The sequence below is a fragment of the Callorhinchus milii genome, unplaced genomic scaffold (genome assembly GCF_018977255.1).
Source record: "Callorhinchus milii isolate IMCB2004 unplaced genomic scaffold, IMCB_Cmil_1.0 Scaffold7, whole genome shotgun sequence".
NCBI classification, from domain to species: domain Eukaryota; kingdom Metazoa; phylum Chordata; class Chondrichthyes; order Chimaeriformes; family Callorhinchidae; genus Callorhinchus; species Callorhinchus milii.
Genome location: NW_024704748.1, coordinates 14,475,352 through 14,501,401, shown reverse-complemented (window position 1 = coordinate 14,501,401; position 26,050 = coordinate 14,475,352). Strand labels below are relative to the sequence as shown.

General features: G+C 42.1%; 1 protein-coding gene across 2 annotated transcripts in view; it reads right to left on the bottom strand.

Annotated features, from left to right (window-relative positions):
• Positions 1–25,498, bottom strand: part of unc5b (unc-5 netrin receptor B) — a 139,362-nt gene extending 113,864 nt beyond the window's left edge. Inside the window, exons 1-2 of one of the 2 annotated variants that reach the window (XM_007897871.2) lie at positions 25,459–25,498; positions 23,307–23,548 (exon numbers count right to left, since the gene is read on the bottom strand). In XM_007897871.2, coding sequence (XP_007896062.1) covers positions 23,307–23,394 — 88 coding nt within the window. In that variant the 5' untranslated portion in view covers positions 23,395–23,548; positions 25,459–25,498. Of the gene's footprint in view, positions 1–23,306; positions 23,616–25,458 lie in introns of those variants that run through there. The other variant, XM_007897865.2, reaches the window with a different exon arrangement.
• Between the last annotated feature and the right edge of the window lie 552 nt (positions 25,499–26,050).

Genomic DNA, 26,050 nt, shown 5'->3' with positions numbered 1-26,050 from the left:
CTGCAGCCTGAAATTTTACACCGAAGAACACAAGTGAAACGGGAGCTAATCTTGCTCAGCTTTCAAGTCAGCCTCTTGCACCAGCATGACACTGCATACTGTATTTTTATTCAGTGCCAAAGACTGGAAGGATGTGAGCACTCAGCCATGGTCTCCCCAGCACAGATTCGTTGCTCTTGATCATGCTGTCAAAGGTGAAACCTATTCCCATAGGGGACGGAGGTAACGTCAGCTGGTGAGTCACACAGGCTGCTCTTATAGATAATACAGAGGCTGCTTTCTTGCCTGAACACAGGTTCCTGTCCTCAATGGTCACAGGAGTTTGTGTGTGTGTGGTGGGGGACACAGTTTATCAAGCATTTTGTTAACCTAGGATTCAGTGCACTCCTTTTGGCCCAGTCACTTATTTGCTTGGACATGACTGACCAGGAAATAATTATTTGTACTGGGACATTCTGGTTCCATCTACTTGTGATAATAATGAAACACCTCTTCTGAAGTAAAAGACAATTCAAAATGTCTATGTTTTACCCTCGAGCACAAGAAGAGCATTGCTATCTAGGTGCTCTGAGTACAATTATTTAACCCCAGATAACTGAACACTCGGTGCGAGAAGTGAAGAGGAGAGCTGCAGTACACAAGGCCTAGTTTCTTTCTGAAAATTATGTTTTCTCTCCAATAAAGAATTTAGTTAAGGACTGGCTGAAGCCTTGCATTCAAAAGAGAAGCCTCGGATTGCCTCCCCCCAAAACACACACACACACTGAATCCCTTCCAGCCTTGTGAACAACTCTCTCATGTGTGTCTTATGCCTCTTCACTAATCACATTTGCGATTCGGAGTTCACCATGTGCCGGGGGGAGGGGTGGGGGGGAAATATTGTTGGCACAAGAGTGTGTCTGGCACCCCATGGGGAGGCCGTTTTCATTATAATTAACACCATCAGAAGAACGAGAAAAGCAACATGCCTGAATGACTTTCTCGTGAGGAGAGCATAAAGATCCATTGTGCTCGAAAGGTGAATAAACCATGTGTGCACATTCTACCTGAAGTCAATGTTTGGCGAACAGTGTGCAGTTATAATTCACCACTAGACTCGACAACTAAAAGGCTCCTGGTGATGTCAGTCTGCATACTACAGCCTATAAATTGATCGACTTTGAAAAAGAAATGCATTGCACCCAACGTTAATTCAACAGCACTAAAAGTATTAAATAATGCTCTGGATGCTGAATAACTATTACTGTAGAAACAACCCGATATTATATTTGCACAGTAAAACAGGAGGCACCAGACCAGCTCCACAGCATTAAAAAATCACATTTTCCATTCTGACTAGCAGATTCTGTGCAGGACCGAACTGAAGCAAAAAGATCCTGTATAAATAATCTTAAAGAAAGCCTCAAGACACATTCTGGTGATGAACAATAACTTCCATGGAATTGTTCCAGGCTCTGATTCATATGGCTCAATATTTACCAAGTTAAGATGGACCTCCAGGTAGTGACCTTTACTTACTGCTGGGCAGGGTCTAAGCTGTGCAGAAGACCCACAACTATCATTCATGATGGGTCAGGGAAGGGAGCCCTCACACTGCTGCTGCTTTGGTTTCATCGCAATCAAAATGAAAATAAATGAGTCACTTGTGAAAAGTAAATGCAGTATACTCATAAAAATAGGCATTTCTCTGTGGAAAAGACTCCTGTCTCTTCTGATCTCATGGCTCATACAGCAATGGAATTTTTTTTAAGGCACGTAGAATAAAGTCTAGGAGTGCTTGACAAAAATACAGTGAGATGGCGAATGAAGGAGGATGGAGGTAACCCTAGGGTAGAAAGGTTTTTGAGGTGGGATTTAAGGACAGAGAGTGGGGCCAAGATGAAGGGAGTCCCAGAGGTTAGGGGCATTATTGTTAAACATTTTGGCCACCGATGGTGGGGTGGAGGGGGCGGGGGGCCTGAATTAGCCAAACAAAGGGGGCGAGCAGAAGAGTGGGCAGGAGAAGATCACAGAGATAGGGAGGTGAAGGGATGTAGAGATGAGAACGAGGACCTTGAATTCAAAAATTCAAACCAGCAAACAACTAGCCAGGCAGGCAGGGCAGGCAAAACAATTAAACAGTTAAAAATTAAGCTTCCGCTTTATTAGCTGAAATGCCATCAGCATTCTACTGTTTACCCAGCACGAATCTCAGGCCCTGAAATAATCATCAGCAAAGAAAGCAGCAGGCACTTTCTAACCACCCAATGAGTAGGGTTAAGAACTCATGGAGTACTAGAACAGTTAGTAACATTAACATTCAATTTAGTTTGACGATGCAAAAAACTCAACAGTTTTCTGAGAAAGATCAGGAACTAAGAGTGTGTCTCCACGTATCAAGCACGTAAGACTATAGTCACAGGAATGAGTGCATTCAAGAGAGCAGTGCTAGTGAAGGAAGAGATGAAGGCCTCAGTCCCGCTCAGCAGGGAGAGGCGAATTTCCCAAAAAAGGACATCTAATTACCTTGCAAATGCAACTGAGGATTTCCTCTCTGAAAGGCTGGATCACCAGAAGCAGTAGCCAGTGTGGAATATGGGACCATTTCTGAGTAAATGCAACAGGACCATTCCACTATTCCCTAAGAATTCACCAGTAATTTCATGAATGGGCCACAAGACAGGATTAGTGTGTTCGGCTGAAAGGACGTAACAATAACAAATTGTTCTGGAGAAAATTAATTGACTGAGAGTTAACTAATGTTCACGTACTGGTTGAATAAACAGGAAGTAATTGTTGTGGTCTTGATGCATTCTTTCAAACAGTTCGCCACAGTTTAGATCGGAAAAATGATACAAAAACCTGGACTGTGCACATCCTGCTTCCCCACAGTACTCACACAAAAGTCATGTTTGAAAATGTCGCAGGACAATGTGGATAAGATGTATCAGCGGATGTTCTAAAGTTTACACACAATAGGTTGTTTGTTCTTTCACTGAAAACTGTGTCTACCTTATTAGTGACAGAATCAGTGAGGTGCAATGTGGAAAGGTTCTTCAACCCCAGGTATATACAACAACAATAGCTTGTGTTTATATAGAGCCCTTCACATGGGGAGCACCTCAGGAGCTTAACTGTAATGTGGTTTGATGGCAATCATGAAAGAAATGGAAGGTAATCAAAGGCACTCTCGTAGAGGAAAGTGTTCAGGTATTAACTGAAGACAGCAAAGAGGGGGCAAGATGGAAGGATTGAGGAAGGAAGTTCCAGAGATTTGGGGCATAGTGGCTGAAAGCATGGCTCCCAATATACTTGAAAGCTGTACAAACCTGGATTGAAACATAACAAGAAACTACACACTATAGGTGATTAACATTCGGACTATGATTCTGAATGAATGTGGCCTTGGTTGAATCAATCAGATAGGAAATGGACACGTTTCTCATTCAACAGGGAATGTTATGCTAATCCTAAAGGGACCTAAATGGTGCTGAATAATGGCTTAAATAACGTGATACGTTTGTGGCATTGAATGATTTTCTTCCTCTCGTCTTTTTGTGTAAAACGATCCATGTTACAGATTCAGTCAATCTTAGAATTGTTTTAAAGAAAATAATACACAGCAACATACTTTTTTGTTTATTTCTATCTCATCAGCAAGTGGAGGGGTGGGGGGGGGATTCAGCGAGAGCTGAAATGAGGCAGGAAATTGACACAGAGGGTTGATGTCTTTAATGTGCCACTGATGTCAATGTGCTTCCTCATTGTGTTAGGATCAATAACTTGTCCACGCCAGTTACAATAACCAACCATCTCTGATTAACAAACACAACAAAACATGAGGATGTGAATGACAATTGTTCCAGAGACTTTTTTTTATATAGGAGGCACTCACACCTTACAGTTGTGTTGAACATTCTTCCTAAAATTACAGTTTTTGGGTTATAGTGTAACTTAAGATATTAATATTTATCGGGCTGCTGCTTCTGTAGAGGTCATTTTCTTAACAACATCGTCCCTACATTTAGCCACCCACTCAATGCTATTCATCAGTGCAGTTAGCAAATCAACACCATCACAGTGCCAGAGAACTCAAAGTAAGGGATTATTAACTCACTATTAGCACTTTACCCTCTTTGAGGAAACATGTCTGAAGCAGTCAAATACAAATTTTCATTCTCACTAGAGGAAGAGTTTCAAAACGCAAAGGATCTGCAGGATTGATTAACAGGGTGGCTGTAGTAAACTACTGTATGTACATTCATCCCTCATTAAACTGCCCTCAGCGTTGTAGCACCGAGTTCAATGGAAGTGGATTACTTCCGTACTATTTACTGTGCAATGCCACCATACTCAATCTGTGTGCATTTGTTACATCTAACCATTGTGCGTGCACTTAATAAGTACAACTACATCTGCAATTCAAGATAATGGCCGAACATAACGGGAATACTGCAGCTGCCTCAGTACGAGTGTGTGTGTGTGTTGCCGGGGGTGGGGGGAGTATATGCAAGTTATAACATCACCCATGCTATATCATTAACATGCACTTTGAGATTGATGTATCTTCACACAAGTCAATTTTCAATCCATCTACAGCCAAGTGAGTTAAAAATTTATGCAACAATGTTTTATATATCATGAGTCATTTACCTGAAGTCTCACAGGCTTGAGGGTGAAGAAGGAAACAAGAGCCTGTAAAGTGGAGAATGATGGGTTGGCAATGAATAGTTTTCAATCAAATTAACTCCCTACCTCATTTTCAGTAAATATGTTGACTGGGCTAATCAGATGTGTCAGCCAAAAATAGTAATAATCCTTTAGGAAATCTTAAAATACAACAACAACAACAACAACAAGATTCCATTTATAGAGCGCCTTTCACGTCAGGAGGACGTCCCAAGGCGCTGCACAGTTGGGTCATGACCCGAGCAGGGGGGAAATGGTCAGGGTGAGGGGAGGGAAGGGAGGGAGAGAGGAGGGGGGAAATGGTCAGGGTGAGGGGAGGGAAGGGAGGGAGCGAGGAGGAGGAAGAGAGTCGAGAGGGGAGCTGAAGGCACTGAATACATCCAGTGACTATCACTTAAACCTGCCGTTTTTTGCAATACAACCTTGGAGGAAGCTGAACCCAGCAGTAAGAAGAATACAAGCAAACACAGTTTACCAAAGTCAACTCTTGTGCACAGGGCAACATATGGCCTTTAATATCAGGTCAAGAAGCAGTTAGTGTTTATTTATTTAAAAGATCATTATCTCTTTAACATATTGCAAATGTTTCCTGTCTTTGAGTTAGCTGTTCTTCTTGCCTTGAACTGAATCAATTTACAACAACTGATAATCCAAATTATTTCCTCCATCTGTCAGCAGCGCAACAGTTGCTGGTAACAAGCCAGTAGCTGTCAAGCAGCTGTGTGCATGCAACTGTCCCGCTGATCACCCTCAGACCCCAGTGTACATGCAATGAAAGGATTACCTTACCAAGTAATGGTAATAATAGTAATCCTTGTATTTCATATAGCAGTTTATCACATCATTAAGGCATCTCAAAGCACTTTGGAGGATTTTACTGTGAAGTGTAGTGACTGCATTTGTAGGCGAACTCAGCAGCCAACCTGCACACATCAATACCCCACAAATAGCAACTGGTTATTTGACTTTAATGGGATTGTTTAGTGCTCCTGCTACTCTAGCTCTTAGGCTCCAGAGAGAAACATTGAAAACTGCTCATAACCATTACAGAACTGCTTCAGTTGTTGTAAAATTAGTCAAGCTTTTGAGCACCATATTACGGTTGAACCTCACCTTCTGGGTACCTCAGGAATGTTGACAACTCATTGCTTAAGCTGCATTCTATTCCTTTTCCATTGAAACTGACGGTGAGCAAAATCCATTAAGGGACCTTACTAATCAGGTCAAATTTCAGTCAAATTATGAATCCAAAAGCATGGTTTCATTTTGATTCATAAAAAGAGGAAGTTAGACCCTGATAAACAGGAGGAAAACACGGTTGTCCCGATTTATTTTAACCTATAAAACAGGGGTGACATCAACATTAATCATTATGTAAATGGCTCAACTTCCCTGTTATTTAACCTTCCTGTTGTAAGCAGAAAGGCTTGCTGCAATGTATCTAATGGGGCATTCCCTAGTGGACAGTGTTAAAGCAATCCTAGCTGATGGTGTATATATATTCCAGAGAGGCCCAGCTTACATCTATGTAAAGGTGAGGAGCTGAGGACTTCTTTGACCTCGTATCCATTTCATATTTTAATGAATTTCTCCTCACCCTCCTCCCGCAAGCTGTTGACTCTGCAGTAAAGTTCCAGTCAGGCGCCATTGAGTGTCCATTCTTCATGTATAAATTGGGATTATGAGAAACAACATTGACAACAGGAGGAAGGAGGGCGAGGGTGGAGTTAAGAAATATTACAGCGTAACTTAATCCTTGCTTCATCAGACCTTCATACTCGTGCACTTTCTAGGAGGGGTCATCTGTTAGATTTGAGGCTGATTTTCCCTCTCCTTCACCTCTGGAACAGAAGCATCAGAATACCTGTACCACTTCCTCCTGAAGCTTACTCAGATCAAACAATGTAGTTGTATCATCAAGTTTCATGTCAACATTAGGCATTATTAAGAATAGCTACAGCTGTCCATCTTCAGTCAGTTCAACTTCAGGAAGAATAATATTTCAAGTAAAACAGGTAATCTGAATCCTAAAGGCAAAATGCAAAATACTGCAGGCGCTGGAAATCTGAAATAAACACAGAAGTTGCTGGGAACACTTAGCAGGTCAGGCAGATCTATGGAGAGAGGAAAGTGAGTTAACGTTTCAGGGGTCATTGAGCACTGTACCAAATGTGCATACTGTACCAAAAACCCAAACCACAAGTGATTATTAAGTGAGTTTGTCATAGAATATATTTCTTAATTTCATTGTATCATAATAATCAGTGTGATAAACTATAAAAAGATTAACGTCAGGCCTTGCCATTGCAAACTCCCTTACAACCAATTCCCCATTGCTCGCAAAATCATCGCCTCAATAAAGCAATATTTTAAACAGCTATTATTCCTAGCTCAGCTTCTTTCTTTCAAGATTATAGATCAGAAGTGTTCCTTTCCCCCATAATTTTGACTGATGGAAAAAAAGCACAAATCAAAAGTCTACTAGGTTGGGCAAAGTGGAGAAATAATTTGAACTGGGAAAGGGGTGGAAGGATAAACCCACCAATTAGTTCCCAGACCTTATTTTGTTTCTCACTTCAACAAAGCCATAAAGAACTTACTGTGGATTTCCAGCATCTGTGCTTCTTTTCATTTTACCCCCAGGCTCATCAAGAAAAGGAATGTTCCAGCCTGGAGTTCATGCCTCAGTAAAATTAAAATGAATGGCTGATAAAAAGAATGGTTTCCCTGGTTTCCATATAATAACCAGGAGGTTGTACTTTGTAATCAAGATATCCAAACAGATATTGTTCACTTCGAAGTTTATGAAATTCCTTCTTTTAGGCACTCTATTCGCCCTTATCCCTCAGTAAGTTCCTCATAACTGCAAAACAGGACAGACCATCAATCTTTTAGTCTACGCATGTGTTGAAAACTATTCTTGTAGCACCTACTGGGACCGAAAGGAAACACACATTTAAATTGTCCTGCTGGTCTTTTATTTGCCTGGTCTGCAAAGTAGTTTAACATCTCATTAACATCTCTGCCTTCCGAACAATGCACTACTACCGAGAACAAGGAACACGACCTCGTTTATATGAAATCTGCATTGCTCACATGCAGGGACGTCCCTAATAGCCCATTACCATCTGTCATCATTTTAGTACCATCGGCATCTATTCTACATTAGTAAAATGGCGATGTTGACAAGCCAGTCTTGTGCCTTTGGGGAGCACTTATGCTAACTGCAATCAAGTCAACGTACCTAATAAAACTATTGAACAATTTGAATGCTGATCCCTACGCTTGGTTCAATGGCTTTTTTGAGAAAAAAAAGGATTGACAGATGTGTGTGCATACACTTCTTTAGGTGCCATTCTTTAGGGGAGAAAGAAGGGAGAAGGCTTGCCATGATCCAAAGCCACCACAGCTTCTGAACCAGCTGCAGAAATCAATAGAACCTCTCAGTACTGTGATACCACCAACAGTTGGCAAAGAAAGGAAAGTCATGCGGATCAAAGCATTACTCATCCGTCACAAAGCATTACTCTTTATATTGTTCAATACTTGACTACATTAAAGCCATTCATAACCTTCTCCAGAAGAGTGAAAAGACTTGTTTGCTTATCCTTTCTCTTAAAGGACACGGATAATCATTATGAATATTCATATCTGTTATACAATTAATGTGTATGTACATACAGCTTTAAACCCTCACAGAGGAGTTTTCTACATTTGATCCTGTCTGGACTAATTCACAGAGTGTGAACCAGTTTAGGTTATTTTAATTGTTTTCCTCAACAGTGGAACTTTCCATTAAATCTCATAATACTAGATTGCCTTTATAAGGCAGTGGATTCATTCTCCAATTTGCCACATCTTTTGATAGCTTTATAAAATGATTGCAACACCAACCTTATATTTTACATCTGGAAATTAAATGAGTTAGAACATACTATAGAATACTGCTGATAGTATCGTTTCCATGAATCTTCACACTCTTTAGATATTTAATATCAAATCACTGATAACTTCCTACTGACCAGGAGGTGTTTTATTGAAAAAAATCCCACTTAATAGCATTCAGCAACTGATAAAAAAATAAATGTCATCAGATGTCTATGATTCAAAAGTGTTTAAACATTTTAAAGGATGAGAGCAGGACTTTCAGAATTTTTATTTTACATTTTGTTGCTCATATGAAAGTGTCCTTTCAGTAAAATTGATATCTCTGTACAGTACAAGCTTCTTTGTAACTTTAAAAACCTAACTTCAAAGGCATGCTGTTGCCACATGACCAGATTAAATAGGTCAACAGACAGACACTGAAACTGTGCTTGGCTAATATTGTATCACATGCCTCCAGCACACTCCTCTATAATCCCAGTTTATGTTACAAATTAGTTTCTGGAGTAAATCCAGAGTCAACTGCAGAGTGAATTGTGTTTATGACTCCCAACTTCTCATAGGCCCAGTACTCGCACCGCACAAAGAGTCACACTTCACTGCGACCCAAGTTGAAATGAGCTATTGCCTGGTTATGTTCGCTCTGGATCTTTGCCTCTACAGCATTCACTCTGGAACCCTACCTCACAAGCACCCCATCTCACTGGACTCATCCCTGGGTCTCCAAAATCTAATAAACAGTCCAGGATCCAATCTCCCACCTGGGACCCCACTTCACCTGACAGCACCTCCTCCAGTACCCCATCCCTCAAACGTTGAAGCTCCTAATCAGAGGGGCAAATTAGTGTTTGGACACATCACAAGCTGAAACTGAAACTAACTCTGTGTTATTAACAGGGCTTAGCACATTTATCACCAGCACAGACAGCTTTAATAAATTGCTCTATTCTGATCATTGATTTTCGTATCATTACCCTACAAGACAGATTAAAAAATCTTTTTTTTTTAAAATGTGATTTTCAGCCAAATATTTTTCAGCCTTTTAAAGTACCAAGAGAAGCAGGAAAGAGAAACAGGGTGGCAAGCTGCAGTTATTTTCCATGCCACCGGCAGTCTGCATTTTCTTTTTTAATGGATGTTGTGTTTCACTTTCAACCCTTTGTGGAGTCCTGTAGCTCAATGGTTAGAGCACTCGCTTTGCAAGCGAGAGACCTGAGTTCAATTCCAGGCAGGGCGAAACCTTGGGCAAGTTTCCTTACTCCACACGCCTAATAATAATCCCTCCAAAAAAACAAAAAACAATAATAAAATTGGTCATTTTCAATCTACGACTGTTTGTGGGACATTGCTGTGCGCAATTGGCTGCCGCGTTCGCCCACAAATATACAGTCAATTCACTTTACAGTGTGTTCTGTGAAGCGCTTTGGGACGTCCTCCCGACATGAAAAGCGCTATATCAAATGCAAGGATTATTATTATTATTATTATTATAACCCCTGTCCACACATCATATCAGGAAAACTGCTTTCATAAATATGGAAAATATCTGAAAATAAATTACTGTCAGTAGTGTTTCCACCGACTGGTTGAAATGTACTGCAGACTATCCAAGTCCTGCAAATGTTCACCTCCTCCCCCTCCTGTGTACGTTTGACAGGAATCTGTGAACAAGCACTCGCACACAGTGAACTACATAAACCAATGCGCTTTAACCAGACAACAAAATTCTGCTGTGAAAGGAACTGGACTTTCAAACAAAATAAACATGCACACACTTTCTTGCACGATTTACAGGGTAAAATGCTTAGTCATTAGTTCCAGTTGTTGACCCAGCAGACAAGCTCTCAGCCAAATTGATTTTTCCAATCAAGTAAAACTACAAAAAGCAGTCATTCCTTCCAAGCTTATATGACCTCGGTCGACGTTCTTGCCCCGAGCACAAATATCCATCTTTAAATAATTTCAGGGAGGTATGAAATGAATTGCTGGAAAGCTTGCCTAAACAGTCCTGCAGCATGTATTTCATCAACGGTGTCTTGCCATGGACACCCTTCACAATCCCTGGTAATAGGAACTCACTACATTCAAAACCAAACTGGCACCAGTCTCTTGATTTAAACGAGTAATAAAATCAGACGAGGATTATGATGCATGCTCTTCACATGCATTTGGATTTATACTTAAACAGCGAGTCCAAAGGAATGGTTAGTGCAATAGGTTAAAGGTTGATCCTCCGTACCAAACCAACCATTAAACAGCAAATATAAAGGAATGGTTGGTCAAACAGTAAGTTAAGCAGTAAGTTTGAGGAAATGGATAGTGCAAAGGGTTAAACAGTGGGTATCAGGGAAATGTTGGTGCGGTATCTACTGTATGAAGAGAATTCAGGGTATCCTCAACTCATTCCCAGTAGGCAAGGATCAACAGCATAGAATGACAACATTTGAGAACTAAAGTATTGTTTACTTTATGTCAAATAAAATTATATTGAGGCTGGGGTTAAGGAGTCTATTCAGTGATTGTAGCAGAGAGAGAGATTTAGTTTTTCTCCAAAGCATCCAACATGCCATCTGAATTTGAGACGTTGCATGAAAGGTATAGTTATTTATTAACCCTGCCCCTCCCCCCCCCCACCACCACTCATCACTTCCTTCCCCCCAAAATCTCACATACAACGGTGGTGGTAAGTTAACAGGCCATTAATTCAATCTAGCCATTCAAATAGTGCTACAACAGAACTCAAGAGAATTATGAATACGATCTTGATTCAGAGAACAAATAATCACCTTCTTAATCTTTATTATTTTGAATATTGTGGCTCACAAGTGAAATAAATTCTTACTGAAGATTGCTGCAAATGTAACTGTTGTGAGGAAAGTTCAGCTAGTGGAGCAGAAACATCACAGCTGGGTGGATTTCTGGATAGAATTTGGAGTTGCAATTTTAGGGACGTTCATCAAGCTGAATTGCTCAACCGTACTTGGAAACTTTTGATATTCTAATGAGATTTTCAGTTTCTTGATATTTGCTATTGATTCTTCTGATCTGATAATGTTAGGCAGATGAACATTTATTAAGAGCAACATAGGCGCATAAGAGGAGCAATATTGTCCGGTAGTATGAAGTTACTGGGAAAAATGCATTAACAGTGGATTAACATTAACAGCTAAGCATCCCACCACTATCTATGTGGTATCAATTGGTCATTCGTCTCTGTTGCACCATGCAGGACTGTAAAAACAATGCACTCAAACAGCAAGTTTAGACAGGAGAGGTAGAGCCTGATAGGAACACTAGAGAACAATCAAATCCCCTGCAATGTGCTTTTCTGTTATACTTCCAGCAGCCCAATGACATATAGTCATGGAAACTTCCAATGCAGGGAGAGAGAGAGGATATTGCCATGAAAAGCAGTTTCGCAAGATCCAAAACAAACGGTCGAGTCTCCTACTCTCTTTACTTCACCTTATAATCATAAAAAAAAAGCACTCATTGTACACTTCCCCCACTCACCCTTTAGGCACCTTATTAGAATTACCAGCAGTTAAAAGAACTCTTCATAAACTACTGAAATATGATACAAGAGTGTTGAGGCTTGTCTTAATATGCTTCTGGCAGACAAGGTTGACTGATGCAAACAGTTCATAAAAAAAGCCTATAACACGTATGTGCACAATATTACATCCAAGGTTCGAGGCTTCAAATTCCACAATACGCAGCTACAAAAATAGGGATTTTTAAATGCAAAATCAAAATAGAACTCCAAGTTTACAGTAACTGATCTTGGTTCTGAGGAGTGAAAAATGCCTCCGGTGATATTCATTCATGACAATTTCCCATCATGGATAGGTGTCAGTTTGTAGCACTATCACCTATAAATCAGAAGTACGTGGGTTCAAACCCCATGTTAGGGCTTCAAACACTCAGTCTAAAATTCCAATGGAGTAATTATAATAATAATAATCCTTGCATAATTTAATACAGCATTGGGAATGTGCTGCATTGTTAAAGATGCGATCCTTTAAATGAGACATTACACAAGATCCCGTCAGCCTGGATGTTAAATATGCCAAAACACTATTTGAAAAGAGACAAGAATTTGTCATGTTATCCTGACCAACAATTCCCCAAATAAAATTGGTCATTCACTTCATGGTTGTTTTTGAGATATTGCAGGTTGTAAATTAGCTGCTATGTTCACCTACAAGGCACAGTCACTTTACTTTTCAGTAAATCCAGTGAAGTGTTTTGAGACATTCTCTCTATGTCATCGAATGCGGAGATTATTATTATTATGGATTATGGGAAGACATAATTTCAATGCCACCACAGAGCAGTTTGAATACAAACACTCTCTTTCTATATTTCAGGTTACTTGTTGACAGTATTAAGCTATGCACCACCTGGGGAAGAGAAAGGAAAAACCTTCATTTCAATCTTCTCAAAGAAAGTCTGAGGCATGAAGTGCCACCTAGATTAGCCCATTCTGTTTCAAACTTACAATCACATAGAACTGAGAAAAAGTCTTAAATACAGTCTTAGTTTGGAAGTTATTTTCCCCACTTCTTAAGAGGTAAAAGGGGAAGATTTGTGCACGTGTGAGTCCTGCACTCACCTCTCCAACCAACTATCCCCCTACCTACCTGCCCGTACCCTCCGTTCCTCTGGCTCCGGTCTGCTCCACGTCCCCCGCCCCAACCGCCCTACCATTGGTGGTCGGGTCTTCAGCCTCTCAGCCCCCAGGCTCTGGAACTCCATCCCCCAGTGCCTTCGCCTTGCTTCCTCCCTTTCCTCCTTCAAGGCCGGTCTCAAAACCTTTCTCTTTGACCGTGCCTTCAGCTCCCCTCTCGACTCTCTACCCCTCCTCGCTCCCTCCCTTTCCTCCCCTCACCCTGACCATTTCCCCCCTCCTCGCTCCCTCCCTTCCCTCCCCTCCCCCTGACCATTTCCCCCCTGCTCGGGTCATGACCCAACTGTTCAGCGCCTTGGGACGTCCTCCTGACGTGAAAGGCGCTTTATAAATGGAATCTTGTTGTTGTTGTTGTTGTTGTTGCACATCACCGAACACTTTGAAACAATTCTGTAACACAAGCCTACCATTAGACTGGAACCTGAAGTCCCATAGGTATCAGTGTAAAGACAAGACAGACTGGGAGCACAGGTAATGCAAGATGCAGACGTGGGAGATCAATTCATTTTGGGTGGGAGTGGGAGGGAAAGCAGAAGGGAAAAGTGGGAAAGGGCCAAAGTAGGAAGGAATTGTATGTATTCTCATATTTCGTTATAAAATTTTCCATTAAATAATATAATAAAGTAAATTTACATTCAAAAACATGTTACTTTTCATCGGTAACAAAAAGCCCCAGGTCTACCCATATCTGGAGTGCTAAAATGCAATAAAATCTTTCAAAAAAAAAGGGAACTTGCCAAAGCACCGGCAACACCAGTGACTATAATTCACTTCACTTTCAGCTTGGCCTGAGCTGCTCAACCTCCCTTACCTTCGTATAAGTAATGAGAACAATCTGTTATAGACTCTTGGCTGAGAAGTATATAAAAAAAATCCTCAGGCAATGCAGCATTCCCACAGAGCCTCTTAGGGCAGGCAAGTGGCTGAAAACGCTCTGAATGGATTCTTTTCTGTATGAGTTTAATTAAATGTCCGTTTGCAACAATATAGAAATTCTCATTAGAATTCTGTTTTCATCGTGTACACTTAGATACACTCATACAGGAAAAAAAACATAATGGCACAGCCAATTTCTTTGCATGTTTAGGGGTTGTGAGGTTCAGCTGTGTAAAATTACAGTTCCCAACATATCAGAAACCTCCATTTACTTCCTCATGCACTGATAATGAGTGACCAAAGACTACATATTTTATGTATATGTGGCATTGTTTTAGTGCTTAGATACTTGTCAATTCTCTGAATAATTTGTTAGCCATTCTAACAACTTTTTTTAAAAAAATTATAAAATGTAGCTAAATAGTTCTTAATGATATTGAGGAACAGCAAGATCAAGGGATGCAGAGGCAAAGTTTGTTCTAAAGATGGGAAGGGAGGCAGAAAAGGTTAAGGGAATTAAAATAAGTCTTGTGCATTTTGGAGTCAAGGGAATAGAGGTGTTAACCTTGTTTTGTTGAAGCCCCCCATTTGTTTTGCATCGTTAACACCTCTTTAACCCATCATCCCCTGTCCTCTCTCTTATTTTCTTTTTTCCTTCCTTGCCCTGCCTCCCCACTCTCGGTTAGCCCTTTAAAGCCTTTCCCTCCCAACACCCCAGTTCTGACCAAGGGTCGTGGACCCAAAACGTTGACGCACTTTCCTTTCTCCATTGATGCTGCCTGACCTGCTGTGTGTTCCCAGCGACTTCTGTCTTTGTTTCAGATTTGCAGCATCGGCAGTATTTTGTATTTTGCTTATTCAATTGGTTGATTAACTGAAAACTAGGACCATAAACTCATGGTTATCTTTGCAAACTTTAAAAGGGAGGATAGAAAACACCTTTCGTTACAAGTAGCTGTAAAATTGAGACGTTAAACAACACTGGAAAGGCTATTGGATGAACATTTCCAGAGTAGCCATGAAAAAGGATTGGGGGTACAGTTAAATGAATCAATGGTTACTAATTTAAGGGATTATTCGAGCTGGGATCAAACAATTCTATAATTCAGAAATCAAAAACATTTTCACTTTGCTCCTTATTGTTTCAAGAATTTGTTTTATTAGGGTTATAATTCTAAAGCAACACCACACAAGCATTTGTAAAAGGTAATGTCAGTCGTTACGATTTGTTCTAAATCCAGGAATGCTGTAGCAGGATGCATAAGGATATTAGACAAAGAATGCAGCTCTAACATGCGGCACCTGGTGAAAAGGGCAATTGTTCAGAGTCCCTCTCATGGTCATTAGATCAATTATCCATTCTCTGTGTTTTCTGACCACTCCCAGATAATTACACCACTGTCTGAGCAATGTCTCTCTACCCACCAGCACAATGGAAGTGGGAAACTTTGCAGCAGTCTTGATGAATACAAAGCTATCATCTGTTTGTTAAAGAAAGGACACAAAGCGGATGACCCAAGGAGACACTGAGGGCATAAACTAGAAAATGCACACACAAAAATTACTCTTTCCTCCAAAAATTGGTAAACAAGAACCACAACAAGACTGCAAATTAGTTAACGTGGGTATATGAAAAACACTGGGTGCATTGATAAGACTGGAAGAACAGCACACACCCTTATTACGCAATCCAAAATGTAATGAAAGTATCTTAGGTGAACAGGATTATATCCGGTATAGCACTTTGTGTTCTTAGAATTACTCAACATTAACACAATTTTATTAATAACAGATTACCTGTCTAGGAGATGTGAAAAGCACTATATCAAATGCAAGGATTATTTATTATTATTATCTTCATTTGGTTTCAGAAACTTTTCTTTACCCCTATCTGCATTCATTTTAATAATGATTCCATTCCCTGCCCACCGCCCTCAACTTAGAGCAGGCTGTGGAGTGCCTCTGACTGAAGATAAACTCTCCTCCCCTTGTACTGTTTTGCGGCCCTTGGGATTCTCAATTTCCATTCACATAAACCAGACACCGGGCACAGAACACACAGAATCAAAGATCTGCACGAAGTTCACACTCTTAATATTCAATTCTTCTCTGGTGGAAGGAATTGCAACATAAGGACAGTATGTTCACTAGTTTGGAACCATTACAAATTTTGTAAGATGGGTTATTATGCTGCTGAGTTAGAAAAACATTGATTGGTGTTTAGATTGGTGGTTATTCTTTAAACTTCCCATTCTCCACTGCAGACATCATTCTTCACAAATTCCTATGTGACAACTAACACTGCATGCGGTAGACTGCAAAGAATCTTGGACAATACAATGGCATTCATGGAGCTGTAGATCCACAGAAAAGCAGGGTAATGTAGCTCTGATTAGTAGTACATCACATCTTATGACTAGTGTAGAGTTCTATGAAATACAGTTTCAGCCATTTCCTAAGTATAAATACATGTTGAGCTGCAAAACATGTACAGCTGCAATACATTGACACAGTCAATCTTTAACTTCATTAACTACCTGAGTGGAAATGAAAATTGCATGGAGAAAGACGGAATGCGTTATAACTGCATGGCAGTCAAAACTGTATCTAGCCAGCGGCATTTCTGTTTGTATTTTTATCTCATCTGATTTGCTGCATTTTCTGAGGTTGTGGTCATGCTTACATGCCCAGGATTTTACACACACTCATGTTGTATAGCATTTTAGATAACCAGTGTTAAACACAACAGTATAGACGTGTCCTTTGGAGCACATAGAATTTTCTTTTGTGAGCATTGAAGACCACTATAATACTAAATATGGAATGTATCAACAATTTTGCTAACAAATTACATGACCTATTTTCTATCAGTGGAACATAAGTAATGCACACTGAAAAATGATCCAGAATAAGGATTAGTCCTTCTGAAGGCAATGGCAACTTATGCTGAGTTGCAGTTCTACAAGGGGCTGTGGGGTCTCTGGTACCTCACCCAAGTGGTCATTCTTTGTATGCAAATTGGACAGCAAATGTCAGCAAGCTAATTGAGCATAGGGCTATTCACAATGGAGACCGATCCTGTCTTCACCTGACATCCACACAATTGCATTTCCACCAGAGGTCACTGGATAGCAATCAAGAGTAGCAATCCTAGCTGAGTTTCTTTCTCCCTAGCTCAGAGGCCCAAAGGTCAATTGCAATGCCCAATTCTTTCTCAGTTGACTTTGATTAACAGGCGAGGGATTGCACAGGAGAATTTATTCATCTGAATTATTCTGTGCCACACCATATCCACTTAACCAGTGAGGCATAGGAGGGGACAGAGTCTTTACGTTTAACAGAAGTTAACCAGACACTGATATAATATTAATCCTGGCAACAACAAGATTCCAACCCCTCACCCCCCTCCAAGCACAGAAGCATCTTCCAGATAGAATTGGAATAAATGCGCCAAAAGCTCAAACACAGGAAAATAAAGCACATCGACAGGTTTCTTCGGCAGAGGCCCATGGTTGAGAGTGCTTTCAAACAAAACCAAAGGGAGTTCAGACACTAATTCCATTCAAAACCTGAATGCAAGAGTTACAGCAAAGTTAACTACACTATCAAAGACAGTTACTTCAGCATGATTTAGCTTAAACTGAGGAGGTAGGTCAGCAATGATGCAAAACTTCTACTTCTGGGAACATACAGCAGATGAGTACAGAGAGAGCCAATGAACTCTTATTTAACAGGAAACCATCAATTAAAATGCAAACATGGGAATTGTCCTACAGATTAACTGCAAGACATCTGGAACACACTGGTATTTATAATGCAATGTTCTATATAATTCCATCATATCTCCAAGTTTTTCTTAAAACTTTTTTCTGTGGCAAACTTTGAAATATTATTAAAATGAATGTGATACAAATGCATCTGTGTATGGTTGAACATGGGCACAATCTCAAATAAACTGTTTGGGTCCAAATTTCTTCCTGGTGTTATTTGGGCTCTCGTATTCTCAATCCCAAAGCTACAGATTAAATATCTCACACTTTCTTAGTTGAAGAAAGAAACTTTTTTAAATAAATGTTCTCTAGATGTCACTAACGTGTTTTTTGCATACTTGGTAATGTGAGATTTGGAAAGCCAGCAATCACCACCTACTGGCAGAAATCCAGTACAACATAAGCTTATCATCAAAACTTGCTTGCAGCGTTTTCTGGCTCTCCCACATAAAACAATAAATCTTAAAACCATTTTACTGCACAAAAACAATATTCACTGCGGTAGTAATTTAAAACATGAAAGTACCGAAGCTTAAATGAAATAAGATGCTTCTTCAAACTAAAATCCTAACCACTCTGTGGTTCATATAGAACTGATAAGCTAAAGGGCTATTTGTGGAATGACTCAACATTCAAGTAAACAGTCTGCTTACACGTTTATGGCACCTCACGGTTCAGCTAATTACACTTTACAACCAAATGATCACACATTGGCTCCTCCTGTTTACCTTTCCAGTGGAGTAATGTATTATCATCACACAGTCAGGCACACAATATACCAAGAGGACGCTAGAGAGATCCAAGCCTTTTATATAACACATTGTGGGAAACTGTTTGTCTCACCCTCCCATTAACTGATTTGCAGTTACTTCATGAATAGGTTCCCAGAGACCGCTCTGAGGGAAGCAGAGGTGTGCAGCACTGAAGAACTGTCAACTTGAGCATCGCTATAACTGGCTATTGCACCACAATAGTACAAACACACGTTGATCATACCCAATGGTTCCATGCAACTAGTCATTTACCTCCCAAATGCACACAGCACGTCCTAACCTAAGGGCTACTTTGTGCATGCGATACAATGTAAATAAATGTGGTCTTGATTGTACTGGTAAAATACCAATCGTCTCCTTGTTCAGTCTGATTTAAACTTTCAGAAACTTTTCTCAAATTAAAAATCGTTCAGTGAAGCTCTTCTGCCTCGTCAAACCCCCAATTTGCAACTGGCGAGTAATTTTGACAAGTGACAAAAAAGCGTGAAAAAGAAATGGCTCCGGATCAGTTCAACGATAGTTCAATTTACACCCAAAAAAAACTTAAAAAGAGATGTGCTCGGTGTGTCGTACAGGGCAATTGCAACATAAATCACACTCGCGCATTTGCTCTTTTCGCTGCAGTGGTTGATGGAGATGTGTGTTTGACTGCAGACTGGGGTTTGGAGCCATCGGCTCCTTATCAGGTGAAAGTCGGAATGGGCAGTGCCAGACTGGTGCGGGGCTGTGGGAAGAGAGACGGGATTGCTGAGGACAGACACCACACAAAGCTTGGGAGCCACGTCCAGCTGTACTCTCACGCAGATCGGGCCAAGACACGCAAGCAACGAGTTTCCAGGGGTATGGGCAGGAGTGACAGCAGCCAAGCGGGGACCGCGAGGAAAAGCGAGTGGATACACATTCACACGGTCCAAGTGACACCCAACACTTTCAGAGGAGGAGGAGGAGGAGCGGCATTTACAAGCGACGGCCGGGGTCAGAAATACAGCTTTTTTTTTCGAAAAGAAATAAGAGCACATTCGATTCTCGCCTCACAGCCACACACGTCTTGCCTTGTAGTTGTAGGCCGAAATGTCATTGGATGTGAGGGCTATATCTCACGGTAGGGGGTGGAAAGAGAAAGATACGAGCAAGGATTTCCTAAATTGAACTGGGAGGAGGAGGAGGGAGGGGGGGGATGTCAGACAGGATCACAATAATTCAAGGCATTGTCGCTGTTTGCCCACCCTGTGTGGCTACAATGAAGACTTTGAGCCGAGAGATCCACCCTCAACCCCACCAGCCACAGCCCCAACAGTCAGTGGCCCCCTTTCCCCTACTTCACAAGTACTTTATTGTTCAGCCACACAGTTACCATACCTTTGGGAATGTTACTAACTGAAGCCCAATGTTTCAGATCCAGCATTATCAAAGTCTTCCACACAGCCCTCCCCTATATATATATATATATATATCCCTAAACGTATCCATATCTCTATAATAAAATTTAAAAAAGTTTGTATTTCAAATTAATTCTCTCTTTGAACTTACGAGCCAAGCCAGTGGCCAGTCTTTCATCAGATTCAGTGACCAGCACAAAGTTGCAGGATGTGTTTATAAAGTGGCAGCCACTCCAGTCTCCTTAGTATAAGACTTTTTAAGCCCTCTTGAAAGCGACTCACGGAGTCCACTGCAGTTTATGCAAAGAAAAAGCGATAAAAACAAAACAAAAAACCAAACACCAGATCCTCCTCTTTCAAAAAACACGGGCTGTTCTGTTTACCACTGACCGCTCCCCCAGTTTCTGACGGAACCCACAACGTGAGTGAGTGAGTGAGTGAGTGAGTTGAGCAGTTACATTGCCAGACTTCTCTGGGGGTACTTTTATATTTCAGAATTTCTGGGGTTAGCACTTTATATTAAAACTGAATGTCTGCGCTTCAGCATTAAGGAATTACTCTCCCCCCCCCACACACACACACCCACACACACACACACCACCCCCCACACACACCATCCCCCCCCCCCACACACACACACACACCCCCACACACACACACACCACCCCCCCCACACACACACACACCATCCCCACCACACACACACACACACCACCACCACCCCCCCCACACACACACACCACCCCCCCACACACACACCAGACACACAGCCCCCCCCCACACACACACACCCCACACACACTGCCACCCAACAGCGCAGCACCATTCAAATTGAGTTCAATTAAAGAAAAATGTTTCATTTCAACTTTTCCAAACGCTGTGGGGTTGGCGCTGCAGCTGTCCCTGGTATTGTGCAAAAAGGCACGATTCTTCTTGTTTTTTTGGTGGTGGTCGACGGGGGGAAAAACGCATATAAATCCACAAAGAATTCCCCGCGAAGACAGGGGCAGATGGATCTAATAAGCGGAACCTTCAAAAGCTCCGATTTTACACTCTGTCACAAAAGTAACAATCCCCAATGTTTGGAGGTCAACCATGAGATCCGCCGAACTGGTCGAGACAGTCATGTTAAAAGTCCCAGTACATAAGGGACGCTTGGTCACCCCCCCCCCCCCAATCCCCCCCACACACACCAATATAGACCTGAGAACCATTATTTTAAAAATCGCAAACACTAATAGAAGACTTCTTCCGTAAAGACTATCAACTCGGGATCCACACTGCAAACCGTTACTGAGGTTTCCAGCAGCGGTATTGTGCCTCAGCTTCTACCCCCCTCCCACGCTATATAAAAAAAACATTCAAGTGAGAGAGAGAGACAGAGAAAGACTCCGGGGTAGGTAGCAATCTGTCCCACAGGAACTCTTAAGCGGATCTGAAGTGGTGGTCTCTCAAATTAATTCGCACTGATGTTATGGTGAACCCTTTTTGTCTTCACCCCTCACCCTTTCCTCAACAAACGCAGAGAGTTCAAAGTTCCCTCCTTGCCTTTTCCAATTGGATTTTTGGCTGTTCATTCCATCATTGCAACCGCAGCAAAGTTACCCCACGACCCCCCCCCCCACGAAATTCTCTTCTCAGCCCCAGGGTAGCAGAGCCAGGCCAGAGGGTGATGGGCTAAGCATTTGATGTTTAAGTGATTCAAAGTCGGATTTTTCACGCACTATATTCGTGAGGTTGTTATGATTCCCGAGGCAACTAACAAGACTGGTAGGTTAGTGCAACAAAAAGTTCTCGAGAACCCGACAAGAGTTTAATTCTCGCAAGTGATTTACCTTCACATGCAACTCACAAATGCAAGTTGGCAAACTACAGGGGCAGCACATTGCACTCATCCAGAGAACAGTGCATGTTCTGACTTTATTACACCCCCATCTGTCCCAGCAGAGCTCCAAATGATGGTGTGCGTAACCTTCCACCACCCCTCCAAGGAATAATGCAAACAAGGCATTTGCCCCCCATGGGCTGGCCAGCCTGGCCCAGGTCCCTCCCTGCGCCCAGGGAGGTCCATGCTATGCGCTCTCTTGCCCGGGGAGCTGAATGAACAGCTTGCTTCACTGCCCCCTCCCACCAGACGCGAGCAATAAAAGCAAACCGTGTGGGAATGAATGAGTTCATGGAAACTTTGCGGGATGATCTGTACGGCTCCAGTCTGAAAGGTTGACGGGGGCAGAGTAAAGACGGGCAGAGCAGAAGGAGGAGGGAACGGGGCAGAGTAAGAGAAATAGCCAGTGAGCATACGAGAGCAAAGGGGGGAAGAGAGGAGCAGATTGAGAGACACCAATAAGAAGTGAGATTCTGTATACAGTATATATATATATATGTATATATAACACCCCGAAGTGCTCGCTCCTTTACTCGTGATCTCGCCTCTTTCCCCAAAACCCGCTGCTTGGACCCACCGCGGTCTCTGAACAGTGTTTCTCTTTCTCAAAGAGAGCATTTGGGAATCACAAATCACACCCACAATCACATATTTATTGTTAACCGCGTCGAGTGCCCCATTGACAGTCTCAAAGGGAGCGGGTCGCCCCCTCTCCATTCACTTGAGCAATTAATACAAATCCATCCAAGTGCAAAACAGCGACCACTTTCGACCTTTCATTAGAAAACGCGCCGTCCTCCACACCTCCCCCCCCCCCCCCCCCCCCCCCCCCCCCACACACACACACACCGACCCCCGCCCCGGCTTTCTGCTTTGGGGAGAGTTGCACATCAGAACATGATGGGGGGATTGTCCCAACAACCGGGGCTGTCTGTACCGTTTCCCAAATCGATGGGGGTGGGGGGTGGGGGTGGGATTAGAAAGTGGGGAAGGGGTGGTGGGGAAACTTGAGAAACTCATTTCTGCAAACTTTCTCGCGGCTGAACTGATGCCGAGAAAGGGCCAGACTGCTCAGTTGTGGAGCTTTATGTTATAGACACGAATGTTGCATCACCGGTGCCTGCAAATAACCGTAGGGTCCACAGAGGAGCCACGAGTGGAGCCTCAGCTGTGGCATATATTTTTTTAATTAAAAAAAAAGGCAACATTCTTGTGCAAAGCCATCACGGCCAAGATGCCAGATCAACAGTGACACGTAAACTTGCGCGCAGGAACTGTCGCCTCAGCCTCAGCCTCGCAATGTCAGCGCTCCTTCAGCAGAAGCCCAAACAGAGCATCAAAGCATCAGTCAAAGAAAAAAGGGGGTGAAAAAGACCTTACCTGCTTGACAGATGCCGATAGCCCAGAGTGCCAGTGAGATGAGCTGCACGCCGAGAGCTGGCACACAGAGTCCTCGGGTGTGAGGCATGATCCCCGGCTCCAGATGGTTGCGGCTTTTCCTTGGGTTGAGGCTGGTCGTGGGCGAGCGAAGCAACGCAAAAAGCAAAGGATCAGCTTTCGATCTCTCCCTCTCTCTCTCTCCCTCTCTCTCTCCCTCCGCGGCAGCAGATCACTTCGGCAAACTTAAACGAACAAAAATAAGATTTGGCATCAGAAATCCCAGGGTTTCTTCCTGTTCTTTCCAGCAGCTTGGTCAAACCGACAAGAAATGTTTTTTTTTATAAAAAAGAGAGAGAGAGAGAGAGAGAGAGGGGATGAAGGAACAGCGAGGGGCAGCTTCTGATTCTTTCCACCGCAAATCACTTCCAAATCCCAAGTTGTGACTGTGATGGAGAACGGACTCTCATGATGCAGAGTACAAATTCCAGTGTGTGTGTCCGTCCGTTCAGACCAGTGCGCTGTGTTGCTGTGTGTCCGTCTGTCTCTGTGCTCCCTGCAGCCCAGCGCCACACACACACACACACATACACACAGACACACACACTCTCTCTCTCTCTCTCTCTCCTCTCTTGCTTCTCCAGCTCTGGGCCACTTTCACTCAAGCCAAGGTGTAAACAGGAGGCGAGCGCCACGGCTCCTCTGCCCTCAGCCAATCGAGCGCCGCTGACATCCCATCCCAGCCTTGCCAGCTCAGACACTCACAAAACCCGGCGCACCACAGCGCACATTCCCTCTGCTCCTTTGCCATTGACAGTCCAATCCCTCTCTCCAATGCAGAAATCCCAGACGAGAGCGTTTCCACCATCCGGTTTTCCACGCACCGATTAAACAACGGGGCTACTGATCTGAATGTATGTTCCTTTCAACTGCCAAAGTGCACTTCATCAGGATTTGATGGATGCGAGTCATTTTGACCGGTTTGATCATAAGCAAACGTTTACTATTAATAACAGTGAGAGCATCAGAAGCGAATCTCAATTCCCACAATTAATCTGTGATGTATTACAGAAGAGTCCAGATCACACCTTACCATTCAAAAAAAAAGATGTTTTTTAAAATGATGATTTTGTGAGTTAACATCCACTTTCATGCAAATTAACTTGGGGGTGTGGGGGGGGGGGGGGGATCACAGTTAATGAATGTGATCTATCAATGCAACGGTAGCGTTGGTTACTAACTCTGGACATATTACGCATCATTTTACTGGAGTGGTGAAGTGATGTGGAAATGATGAGAAGGTTTTCCCTTACTTATTTACAGCCTCGACTTTACATTATTTGCAGTCGTCAAGAGGGGAATAACTAAATATTCTATTACTTTCGTTAGAGTTGAGATGGCACGTGATGAGGACCGTGTTGGATTATTGGTTTGGTTTGGAGATCAGAACTTTTTTTTCATCATTATTCTTTTCCTCTCAAAAGTTTCGCGTCCCAGAATAGGGCGCTTGTGTGTGTGTGTGTGTGTGTGTGTAAAACGAGCTCATGTGAAGGCGATGGTGAGTTCCTGCAGAGGACGTGATAGGGAATGGGATAAAGCAGATGCAAAAAGCATCACAATGTTCGCTCAGTTTAATTAACTTTTCCTGTTTTCAAAAGAATTACATAGCTCACGTTAGTCAAGTAAACCGAGGCTCATAACTTTATTTTACATCTGGATCAATTTTCCCCTTAACTTGCCAAGAAGCGAATTTGATGTTTAAAATCCGAACAGCAAATAAATAACAAGGAACAGACAACTGTGTAATCTCAAATGATTTGGTTGGGATAAACAGATTAGTGAATAAACGAATTTTTCGAATGCAGTAAACGGATCATTAGATACTCAAATCTACAACACTAACGGGCATAATAATAACCTTTACTGTTAATCTAGAGAACAAAAAGGGGATTGGTTTGATCACATGAACTGGCAATATTTATAACCAATGATGTTAATGATTTCGCTGGGAAATGCTTTGTGTAAATTGCGAAAAGGAAGAACTCCTTTTCCAACAACAGTGTAATCCTATTCCCGAGTTAATTCGTAGTTTAATAACAAAACGCACACACACGCGAATCGTGCATCGTGAACTGTTCTCGAAATAGACACTTACTTCATATAATGCCACAAAATGCGACTGTTGGGATTGGTTTATTTCCGTTTTGTGCGAAAATCACGTTTTATCGCCATTCCATCCCACTGCCGTCCTCTAATCCTACTTGAAAAGTAAAACAAAAAAGCGATAGCCTGAAAGAAACACCGGGACATTTACAGCGGAGAACGCGACATAGGACCAATTACTCACATCAAATACCACTCTAACTGCAGTCAGACTAAAGAGAGGAGTCGAGGAAAAACACAAGATCAATATTACACGCCATCTGCGCCGAACCCTATAGTTTTACTACTTTATCAAAAACTTTGATGTGGAAATGTGGATTTTTATTGTTTTACAATATGATAAGGGTGATGGAGCTGGCGCCACGAATGCTTTAATTGCCTTTAGGGAAGGCACTGAGCGTTTGGGTGGAGACATCAGGGGTACCGCTCGGTAGGACGTCCCGTTAGGGAATAGAGCGATGAAACAAGAACATGTCTGAACTAATCCATGCTCCATCTGTCTGCAGGGTACCACTGATTGTGAAACATGTTATCATTGATAAAGCAAATAGGTTTCCGTTATCAATGATGCCACATTTTGTCAA